This window comes from Macrobrachium nipponense, chromosome 33, assembly GCF_015104395.2.
Source record: "Macrobrachium nipponense isolate FS-2020 chromosome 33, ASM1510439v2, whole genome shotgun sequence".
NCBI lineage: Eukaryota > Metazoa > Arthropoda > Malacostraca > Decapoda > Palaemonidae > Macrobrachium > Macrobrachium nipponense.
The window spans coordinates 40,954,625-40,967,124 of NC_087219.1; the positions used below are offsets into that span (position 1 = coordinate 40,954,625).

The following is a 12,500-nucleotide window of genomic DNA, read 5'->3' on the forward strand; positions in this document are numbered from 1 at the left end:
TTGAACCAATGGTATTAATTTGTGAATAATGCAAGTTTCTTCTACATATCGGTTTTCTCTAAACTAGTTAAAAAAACATTATTGCAATCAAGCAAAATGTGGCCCTGAACTGAAGAACGGTTGCCACCAAACACTGAGTTTGAAGAATCCTAGAACCTCCCCAGTCAAAAACGGTGTGTCTGTGTTACTGTTTATAGTCTCTACTTGTAATTATAAACTGTTATTTGCAGATGCAGTTTTCCTTTATCCTTGTTTAGTTTATCCTTGAAGTTGTGATCCTTCAAAAGTTCCTTTGAGAACTGTTGAAATATGCATCATTATTAGGACAGGTCAAGCTGTAACCCAAGTTGGGGCAGCAGAATACTTCTAGACTAAAGGCCCAGTAGGTAAAGTAGCTCTGTACAGAAAATAAAAGGGAAATGAGAGGTAAACAATAAACTATGAATATCCTTATCAGGTACAGGGCAGAGTATCCCTTTGCTTTAACTGCTGTGACCTAAGACATGAAAATGCCAATTTGGCTCAGATGCTTGTTAGATTTGAACGTACATATCAGCTCCTGGGCTTCATTAAATATCTTGTTGTCAGGTACCCCAGGTTTCTCTGAAGTATGTAGATACCTGATAATCTTATACATAAATGGTTTTGCCTTGGTAACTCTATGATGCATTCCTCTGTCTCCCTTAATTTCTCATCACATATCCAAGCAACCTTAATATTTGAGCTCTTAATCTAGTTTTCAAGCCTCTGGACTCAATAACAGTCAGCAACTTCCTCAGTTATATTTATATGCTCTCCTCAACTCACTGCAGACATGGATCTCTGCATTTTGTGGTCCCACCTAAACAAAATCTGCACTTACTTAAGATATTGCCAGTGTCCCCAGTGCATAGGAGGAGCGGGGCTTACTAAAAGTGTTATCGATTTTTGCTCAGATCCTTAGACCAACAGAATCTCTCGTCCTCTTCAACATGGCTCTTGCTCTTCTTCTGTTTTACACCATGCTAACGATGGCTTTTAAAGCTCCAGTATATCCTCAGTTAGTCTAAATTCATAGCTATTACATATTCAGTGTTAAATTTACACAAGCAAGAGTGCATGGTATAAAACTAAAGAGGTACTTGCTATGAAAAATGGTTAAGAGCTCCTGTTTTAGATTCTGACGGGAAGGAACGACCAAGATCAGTTTTGTTAGGGTTGACAGTACCATCTTTAGCTCTGCTTGATCCAGAACCCTTTCATAAGAACTTGTTGAATTAGATTAGGCAGCCGGTCAAGACGAGCGGGACAAAGAGTTGTTTTCCTAAAAGTACAGACCAGTTTTCCTGGAAGCACTTGAGGGCTATGAACAACTTCCTGGATCATAGGCAAATGCAAAATTGATGCAAACTGGCTGAAATGCCCATCTATAACTGATGCCTTTGCAATTCTAGAAGGTAGATTTTATCACTTGCCTTGCAATATAATTTATTTTGAGACACACTTCAGCAAACAAATGGAAGTTCGTTGAGAAAATCGAACAAACTAAAGAGTAAATGTAAAGGGCAGCTTGTATGTTGAGGGGTTCACTTTCAAGTTCTGCGAGGTGAGGCAACCCGGTCTATCAGTCCATTACATAAATTACCTTGATATTAAAATTGTGAAACACAGAATTTTTAGGATACTATATGATTCACTGTCAAAGTTCAAGACTTTTCCCTGTGAAAAGTTCAAGGACTAATTGGTTACTATCTACAGTGTGGACCTTGCAAACAGCCCTACTCACTGCAGTAAAATCAAAGAATATGTATAGATGCTCCTCTTTCAAGAATGGGCGCTTTTGGGTGCCTGTCAGTAATAAGACTTTCCGAGTATAGGTAGGTAGGCGTGAGGTACACGTCACGAGGTTGGGCTCCACCCACACTTCCCAAGAGCCGTTGAGTTCTCAAGCAAACACTGAGCAACTCATAATCAGACCAATGGAGTACCGTAATACTTCAATTTAAACTCTTCGAGCATATCCGAGGTTCGAATCACACACACACATGATCCACACGCTCATATCAAAACGATTACACTTTTCACTAAGTTTTAAATTATCTAAATTAAAGAGTCTGTCAAATGAATGACGCTGGTTCCTTGCCAGGATCCGGACTGAGAAGCCGACTGGGAGCCTAGGTCGCTTTTGATCGACCCAGTGCTCTGTGTGGATGCCCTCAGTCGAAATGGTCTGCCTGTCTTGGTTTTCCTTGTCCAGAGACCTTTTTCTGGGACCAGCTCCCAGGGCATCTTCCTCCCGGATTGGCTCTTCCTCTGGCGTCCCACAGGGTCCTGTCGCCCTCAGAAGGATCAAAGGCTTCGTTGAAGTAGGCCCTGATGACTTCCATCCTCATGTGCGATGACGCTTCTGGGAAGAGGTGTTAATGTTTCGTAAATTTATGATATAAAACACAATTTTAGGAAACGAATTCCTGTGGTGTATTTGTTATACTACGATACTATGATCAGTTTAAATTTCCTGTTGTCACGCTATGCTTATGATTGACAGATTTGCATCGTCATAATTCATACATTTACTTGGTGAGGCAATTTTATTTAATTAACTAAATTTCTGAGGATATTTTCTAACTTTTTATGGACTGTACAACATGAGCCTCTTGCTATATTGTAATGAGTCTTATTTACTTATTCATTTGCTTGTTTTATTCATTTATGGGTAATGTGAAACAAAAACAATCGCTCTGAATATTAAATTTTGCTTGAAAGTGCCGTCAAATTAAGTATCAGATTACCTATAGTATGATCACATCAACCGTAATCTGATGTCTAGGCCAGTCCCTTACGACGCTCCTGATTGGCTGTTGATAAGCCTATCACCAGGGCTGGAAACTCTCAGTCTCTCAAGAGAGTTCACATAAGCAGGATGCATGTTTCCACCTCTCCTGAGGGATACGGCTTTCAAAAGTATCCCTCGGGAGAGGTAGAACATATACCCTGCCTATGTTAACTCTCTCGTGAGACGGAGAGTTTCAGCCTTGTGATTGGCTTATCAACAGCCATCAGAGGCGTCGTAGGGACTGGCCTTAGACATGAGAAGCACAATTGATGTGAATCTACTTAGAAGAAAGTCTATCTCTCTCGATTAGCTTTACACACGAAAACTACCTTTTGCTTTTATCTATAGCTTTGCCTTACCTTCCTCCCGGAGTCTTTCCATCAATTCTTTCATCCGAGAACGACAAGAAGACAGCTTGTATGACATCTGGAATCAGCACACGACGGCAAGGAGGAATGGAAGCCCAGCAGGAGCCACGCACTCTCATACATCCGATAGAAGGACCAGAAGATCTCGTAGTTTTCCAGGACCTCTCTGGAAAGGGAATCAGACAAAGCCTTTTTTTTCGTTTACTGCAGTAGTAGGGAGGAGCTTTGGCTATTATCATCAGCGCCTGCAGCTCTTAAACTTCTACAGTGACAGTTCAACTTAACGGATATCAGTACCTATCGGCAAAATTGCGATGATTATTTATGCTAAGTTAACACTTTGAAGGGACAAATTTGATGTTAGGTGAGAAGTACCATTTTGCTTAGGCTAGGAACTATTGTGCAATTAGAAATTCAGAAGTTAAGCGATAAATGCATTACTACCCTAATACAGTTCACTTGTGTTTGAATATTTTACTGACATTTGTATTTAGTTAAAAAAAATTATTTATCTATTTTTCTAATAACTGATCTCCTCTTTCTGTAATTCTCATTACTTTCTGTTATTCCTTTCGAATGAAAACCATATTCTTCAGAAGTTTGAATTTCCAGTCAATGGTACCTGTGGTAACTTGTTCCATATGAATAGGGTTCAACTTCTGTACAATAACAACTATTAATATGTGGAATTGCCGTTAGCCGTAAAACATATAGAGATATTCAAGGGCAGGCTGATATAGGGATTTTGATACAGTGTCTGTTAAGATGAGGTGCTACTGTACTACTGTAATTTGTGGCTGCTTACCTTTCAATTTTCTAGACCTAGTACTACTCTCTGTATAGAGTGTGAGCTGGAAAATGAGCTGTGTTACATGCTTAGCAGAGCATGAGATGAAGTAAGTGCACTGTTAATTTAACAGTTTATGCTCAAGAATCAGTGTAGTCTACTTGCTTTGCAAAACATCAGCATTCACAGGTGTCGAGGAGCCATTATGTCACTGACCACATATAGGCCTAAAGTCTACCTCTGTTCATTTCGTTAGAAAATTAGAGAGCAGTCTCACTCCCAAACGCTTATGAGTCTATAAAGTTACCTTCAAGATTGCGTGTCCATTGCCTCTTATTTGTGTTTGGTGTGGTGTGTGTGTGTGTGTGTGTGTGTGTGTGTGTGTGTGTGTGTGTGTGTGTGCACATGTATATACCCTAGGCCTATAGGTCTTCTCGTTTCTTTCATTTGCAAATTGGAGAGCGGTTTCACTCCCAAGCTTATGAGTCTATGAAGATGCATCAAGATTTCATGGCTATTACTTTACTTTTCTTTCCATGTACATATATATGTGTCTGTGAATATCCTCCATTCAATAAAGTTTACCATAATTATCCTCTAAGGATACTTACATGATGAATCCTTCATACAACAGACACAGGACGACGTAGAAGATCAGTGTCAGTATCACAGACCAGATGAAGAATTGGGTGTAGTAGTTGGCCACTAGTACTAACTGCCGAATGAAATTAAAAGATGACATAAGACTGTATATTTACGATCCGTCGGTAACGTTATACACAAGAAAAAATTATAAAATAGAATTGAAGACTGTATAAAAAGACTATAAATATTAGAATATATAACCTGTAAGTACGCGAACACCCCCCTCGGAAACAAAACACACACATATAGATGTGTTATATACTACATATATGTATGCATGCGCGTGTTTATGTATGCGCACATATACACACATGCAATATATACATATATATGTGTGTTTGGATTCATGTATGCAAATAGTTATAAAAATCATACATAGTTTTGCATATAGCATTACCAAAATACATCACATAACATCCCAAGAACACGTCAAAGAAAAAAAAAAGAAAAAAAAACTGACGCCACACACCTTGATAGTGACGACGTAAATGCAAATGTTGGCGAGCGTAGTGCCAAAGAGATAGAGATCCATCGTTTGTCCGAAAGGCAGACTGGGTTGTCCGTGAGGTAGAATAGCATTAGGCCAGCCGAAGTACATGACAGAGGACTGCCATAGTCCTGCGAGGGAAAAACTGTTGTTATTATTATTATTATTATTATTAGTTATTATTATTATTCTTATTATTATTATTATTATTATTATTATTATTATTATTATTTAATTTTGATTTATCTTTTAATGATTTATTGATTTTAATTATTAGTTATTGTTAATGATTTTATTTATTATTTATTATTATTATTGATTATTATTATTATTATTATTATTATTATTATTATTATTATTATTCATTTCATTTTGATTTAATACAGGGTGCCCACAAAGTCCTGGTACCAATCTTAGCAATAATTATTATTCAATTTTTATTTTTTTATAAGTATGATTATTAGCAGTAGTAATAGTAGTAGTAGTAGTGGTAGTAGTAATAGAAGTGGAAGCAGAAATTATTGGTAATCATTCGTAATGCTCAAGGACCAATTCAGTATTCATGCAATCCTGCAGGATTCGTTCGGAAGATTCAAGGAGATCTAAAGACACCATTTGAAAAGTAGTAGTCATTTTGAGATGATTGTTCTACATAAAAATGTCCATATTGCTTGAAGTATCTTTCAAGGCCTTTAAAGGCTTTTAAACTAAACATAATTCAACACGAAGCATCCAACGTTAATTTAACATTAAATTAAACCTGCCATATTTACACGACATTTAATATAATGTTAAAATAAAGAATAATTAATATTAACTTTAAAGTTCAACGATACATTGCACAAAATATAAAATGTACAAGAACACATGAGAGACAATGAAAGCCAGAAGAATAAAAGGAGAGAGGAAACAAGACAAAATTCTGGAGGAGACCCATTTAAAACAGCGACGCCGACTGGAGACGAAGCTGAGAAGAAGAAGAAGAAGAACAACAACAACAACAACAAACGAATACAAGGAAAATAATGGAACATAACGGAAGTAGGACGCAAAAAAAAAAAAAAAAACACGAGGAGACCCATTCAAAAAACAGCAACCACAACTAAGATTAAGCTCAGAAGAAGAAGAAAAGAAGTAGAAGAAGAAGAAGAAAAAGAAGAAGTAGAAGAAGAAGAAGAAAAGAGAAATAAGAAAAGAAGACATGAGAAACAAAGGAATAAAAAGGGAAGACACAAGACAGAAACACCCGGAAGAGAACCCATTAAAAACAGCGACCCCGACTAGGAACTAAACTCAGAAGAAGAAGAAGAAGAAAGAACCAAGGAATACACAGAAAACAAAGAAACAAAGGAACTAATGACAAGAAACCAGCGAATGCACAGAACACAAAGTAACAAACGAACGGAAGACCCAGAACAGAAGCCACCGCAGGAGACCCAATGAAAACAACGACCCCGACTAGGGACCAAGCCCAAGACGAAGAAGACTGAATCAAAAGCGGCATCTTCACCGAAGGCGATCCACTTGAAGAACGTCGGCCAAGACATGGCGGCGTTCCCTGCGTTCGCCTGGTAGAGATGAGGGCGAGACATCAGGAGGTCCGCGGGGATGTTCTGGTCGAAGAGGCCGTAGACTAAGATCGGCAGAGACGTGAAGGTGATGTTGTACATCGTCAGGATCATGCTGTCGTAGACGGTCTGGAAGGCGGTGTTGGTGATAGAGGTTTATATACTGACGGCATTAGGGATTATACGTATATGTACGAGTATGTATGTACTATATATGTATGTGTGCGTATAAGCATTATTGTAAATTAAATTATGTAACTATAGATTATTGTCATCATGCTAACTTTACAAGATCAGATAGTTTTCAACGTACACAAATACAAACATACATCTATATACGTATATATATACATATATAATATATATACAAGTACACACATACACACACACACAACACACACACATATATATATATATATATATATATATATATAATAATATATATATACTTGTAATATATATGTATGTATGTATTTACAAGTCTTTTTATAAAATTATGAATTACATGAATTAATAGATATTCAATATATTGGACAAAACATCAATTAACTTATTTTGCGCTAACTTAGGTAAAAGGATAACATTGCCTTAAAATAGCAGTTTTGCATAAAGAAATTTTCAGATTTGCTAAAAAATATCAGCATGTTAAATAAACGCGAATCAAACTTCACATTGCCTAACCTTCGTAACTTTGTTTCAAAATATCTCGTAAATGTAATCAATTTTATACTTTATCACATTTCGAAACATGCTGGTATTCACAGAGTTACAAATTTATCACATTTGCTTTACCATACGTGTTACCTGCTCAAAAAAGGTCTGTGCATATGTATGCACGAGTCTATTTATATTTGTATAATAATGTGCTCCTGCATATAAGAATGCACGTTCTGGACATTGGAATATGTGTGTGCATGTGTATGCAAGGTGTCTGCTTGTAGTTACGTATGCAGAAGAGTGTATGTATATCTGTATGTGCATTAGAAGTGTACGTTTATATGTTTTCCTACACATGTGTATGTGTGTGAGTGGTGTGTTTACTTAGGTAGAAGAGCGTGTAGTTCTATTTATTTGCTTATGTAGATGTGCGGGCGTATGTGTGTAAGTATGTGTTTACCTACATAGAAGTGATTGGTTGTGTGTGAGTTGTGTGTGTGTTTACCTACAAAGAAGTGGAGGAGATGTGTATATATGTATGTATGCGTTTACCTTGTGCTTGTGATGTGTATGTGTGTTTACACGTATAAATGTACAAACACGTTTACCCACATAGACCTATGTGGGTAAACACACACGTTTGGGCATATACCTGCACAGAAGTGTTTGTGCGCGTGTGTATGTGTGCTTGCGCATGCACGCGAACTCACCTGCGTCGAGAAAGCGCTCCAGATAGCGAAGAAGACCTGGGGCGTGATAAAGGTGAGGTTCTTGTAGAAGGAATACTGAACCAGAGTCGACACCCTGACGTAGTACCAGTGCCCATGCACCAGCAGGACCTTCTTCAGGAAGTGGAACCTCCCGAAGGCGAAGTCCGAGCACCTGACGGCCTGGCGCCCCTCTTTGCCCATGATTCCTGCAGAAGGGAGGAACAAGAAGAAGAGGGAGATGATGAGATTCTGTTATTTGTTTATGTACTGGTCGTCTGTTCAGTTCTGTCCCGTGATTCTTGTTCAATACTATTAAAAGAAGAGGATTTTTTTTTATCTAGTCTTTTATTTGCTTTTTTCTCTCTATTTTCCAATATATTTCCCTATTCTTCATTTATTCATTTATTTACTTACCTACTTACTTATTTATTTATTAGTATTGTTATTTGGCTTGTGTCACAATTCTCTTACCTTAACTTGGCTTATCTCTTTCATACATACCAAGTGTTTTGTAATAATAATGAATGAATAATAAATAATAATAATAATAATAATAATAATAATAATAATAATAATAATAATATAATAATAAATAATAATAAATATTTTGGTAAGAAGACCCTCTTTTAGGCAAATGCAGTCAAAAAGAATGGCAGAATTAAGCGAGTTGACTTTATATATTGTTGCTCTATTTTTCTTACAATTCGCTTCTCAGGCTCAAGCGATGTTTTGCTGGAGTAACTGCCCAATATTCATATTGGGATTTAAGGGAATTTTTTAAAAAATTATAAATGCTGAAGGTAATCTTTTATTAGAACAGGATATCAGGTCCAGGTCAAGCAGGGGTCGTCGTCAGTGCCGGTATTATTCATGCTGGTATGGATACACCACCAATACCAGCCCTTAAACCAAAAAAACGACCCCGGCCCCGAAACTGAACTACGCCAACGGAATAATACCAGCACTGACGACGACCCCTGCTTGACCTGGACATGATATCCTGTTCTAATAAAAGATTACCTTCAGCATTATAATTTTTTGAAAATTCCCAATAGGAAGATTGGCCAGTTACTCAAGAAACTTCGCTGAGCCTGAGAAGCGAATTGTAAGGAAAATAGAAAAAACAATATGTAAAATCAACTCGCTTAATTCTGCCATTCTTTTTAGCAGAATAATAATAATAATAATAATAATAATAATAATAATAATAATAATAATAATAATAATAATAATAATAATAATAATAAAATAATAATAATATAGTAACTGCATGACCTCAACGCACTCAGATTCAATGAACGTTAAGGTTAATGGCCCTACTGATTAACTGTTTAAGTTATCTTGCATCACGTTATCAGGTAAATGGGTTACCTCTCCATAAAGAAAGAGGACAATACAGAAACCTGTAATCAACTAGTAAGGTGGTTACAGGGAACATATACAGTTACACGCGTGAGGATTAGGAAGTTCTGGTAAAAAAAAAAAGAAAAAAAAACAAAAAAAAAATTTTATATGTATGTATATACATATATATATAGCGAATACCACGGGAAAATGATAGGCAGAAATCCACAGCGCTTTCGTCTTTACTCAGACATCGTCAAGGAGCTACTAAAGTACAATTGGGGAGGAAGGTCTCAGATACAAACAAGATCAGGAATACCAGATGGTTAATTATCAAAAGGGTGGGTAAAAATTAAAAGGGATAATCCAGGATTATCTGATATCACACGGTCACAAAATTAACAGATTCTGACCCTAACCGAAATTACAAAGTATCTTTACAGTCCAAAAACATGTAAAAACTGAATATATTAATTTTGTTGCTTATATTTATCTACAACTTTTTTCTTTTTTCATTATGAAAGCATCAAGTTTAAATAAACCAAGACTTAAATTTAGAACATTTCTATTATTTGACTGATAAAAACAAGATTCAATGATATTCCTTTTAACTGTGTCATTACATGGGACTAAGGCTCTTGCTTGACTCCAGTTAATAGATGGTCTAAATCTCTCATATGTACGAATAATGCATTCGATATTTGCCCAGTTCTCACAGAATTGATGTTGCTTGAGACGCTGTGAAAGAGATTTGCCGGTTCTGTCCGTAATAAGACCTTTATCACACTTTTTTGCAAGGAATTTCATATATGCAGTCTGGAAGATCTTTAGGAGAATTTTTTATTACTAAACTCTTGACATTAATATTACTGAAAACAACATTTATGTTAAAAAGCTTTAAAATTTCAGGAATATCTAAAAACCTTTCATCATAAGGTAATTTTAGAATGTTATGCTTACTAAATTCAAGTTTGTCATTAGTTGAATAAAATGTTTTTCTAGCTCTTTTCCATGCCACCTCTACAAAGTCCTTGGGTATTTTAGTTTCAATGCAATATCATAAATAGTTTTAATCAGCGTCAATAAACTGCGGGCTACAGACACGTAAAGCCCTTCCCAGGAAACATCCCAGAAAATACAGAGATTTAACATTTTGATGGTGATTGGAGTAGTTAATGAACAAAAGAGGCAATATTAGTTGATTTTCGAAAGACTGAAAAAGGTGAAATTTCTATCATTTCTATGGACAGTTACATCAAGAAAATTCAAATTACAATTTCTTTCTTCCTCTACAGTAAACCTTTTAATAGAAGGGACTAAATTATTGAGATTATTAAGGAATTCCTGGATGTTTTCGTGAACTGGCCAAATACAGAAGATATCATCCACATATCTAAACCAAATAACTTTTTGGGGCAAAATTCTTGGTAAGAGTTTTTGTCTCCAAAAAATTCCATGAAATATTGCTAAGGACAGGAGATAAGGGATTACCCATAGCCATGCCAAACTTTTGTACAAAAAATTCCCCATTGAAACAAAATTTACTATCTTTGATACATAACCTTATGAGACTAAATGAGATTTAATTTGTTTATTAAAAATGTGGGAGTTAAACTGAAAAATCTTATTGCTGAAAGCGACTGGACTAAGCATGCCAACGTGGACTTCATGATTAATTTATCTGACAAACCAGTGGATAGTGCATACAACAGCAGCTTTGGGATATGGGTTAAGCTTGGTGTATTTAATGGTAACCTGGACTGGTCGACATCTCAAAATCTTGTGTTATTTAGAAAAATTTAATCAAAACCTATGCCCTGATGATATCAATATTTGTAAAGGTATTGTGTATGGTGCTATGAGTAAACCTTCTCCCCCTTATGTACCCGTGAGACTTTCTCCAAGGCTTTTAAGAAAATTAAAGAATACGAAACAGTGAAGGTAACAAAAGCAGATAAATCTAATGCAGTGGTAATAATGAATAAAAGTGACTATATAATAAAAATAATGACATTGCTAAATGATACTGATACTTATACGAAACTGAGGTCTGACCCTACACAGACAGTTAACTCCCATTTTAATAAACAAATTAAATCCATTTTGAAGGGCTTGGACCTTTATTAATTAAAACAGTTTACACCGCATGCGCCTCCCTACCTTATATGTATGGTTTAGTCAAGACACATAAAATCAATAACCCTATCAGACCAATCATTAGTTCAGTGGGCTCAGTTACGTATAATTTATCTAAATGGCTTGTAAAAACAATTCTTACTCCTTTGGTAGGAAACATTTCTAACACGAATGTTAAAAACAATGTTGATTTTATAAACAAATTGAAATAGTTTAAATTTGAATTATGATTTTAATATAGTTAGTTTTGATGTTGTCTCTTTATTTACAAAAGTGCCTGTAGATGACTTACTTGAATATTTGGAAGAGGAATTAGAGCGTCATGACATTCCCTTAACGTGTAGCAAATCTCATTAGTCTCATAAGGTTATGTATCAAAGATAGTAAATAAATTTTGTTTCAATGGGGAATGGGGTTTTTTGTACAAAAGTTTGGCATGGCTATGGGTAATCCCTTATCTCCTGTCCTTAGCAATATTTACATGGAATTTTTTGAGACAAAACTCTTACCAAGAATTTTGCCCCAAAAAGTTATTTGGTTTAGATATGTGGATGATATCTTCTGTATTTGGCCAGTTCACGAAAACATCCAGGAATTCCTTAATAATCTCAATAATTTAGTCCCTTCTATAAAATTTACTGTAGAGGAAGAAAGAAATTGTAATTTGAATTTTCTTGATGTAACTGTCCATAGAAATGATAGAAATTTCACCTTTTCAGTCTTTCGAAAATCAACTAATTTGCCTCTTTTGTTCATTACTACTCCAATCACCATCAAAATGTTAAATTCTCTGTATTTTCTGGGATGTTCCTAAGGGCTTTACGTGTCTGTAGCCCCCGCAGTTTATTGACGCTGAAATTAAAACTATTTATGATATTGCATTGAAACTAAAATACCCAAGGACTTTTGTAGATGTGGCATGGAAAAGAGCTAGAAAAACATTTTATTCAACTAATGACAAACTTGAATTTAGTAAGCATAAC

At 35.7% G+C, this 12,500-nt stretch overlaps 2 protein-coding genes across 2 annotated transcripts in view; one reads left to right on the forward strand and one right to left on the reverse strand.

Moving 5' to 3' along the window:
- The window catches only part of LOC135202843 (phospholipid-transporting ATPase IF-like), a 78,709-nt gene that overhangs the window by 31,627 nt on the left and 34,582 nt on the right, over positions 1-12,500 (forward strand).
- The window catches only part of LOC135202629 (phospholipid-transporting ATPase IF-like), a 15,254-nt gene continuing 5,958 nt past the window's right edge, over positions 3,205-12,500 (reverse strand). Inside the window, exons 4-8 of the mRNA XM_064232126.1 lie at positions 8,038-8,243; positions 6,613-6,799; positions 5,085-5,233; positions 4,582-4,685; positions 3,205-3,349 (exon numbers count right to left, since the gene is read on the reverse strand). Coding sequence (XP_064088196.1) covers positions 3,205-3,349; positions 4,582-4,685; positions 5,085-5,233; positions 6,613-6,799; positions 8,038-8,243 — 791 coding nt within the window. The remainder of the gene's footprint in view (positions 3,350-4,581; positions 4,686-5,084; positions 5,234-6,612; positions 6,800-8,037; positions 8,244-12,500) is intronic.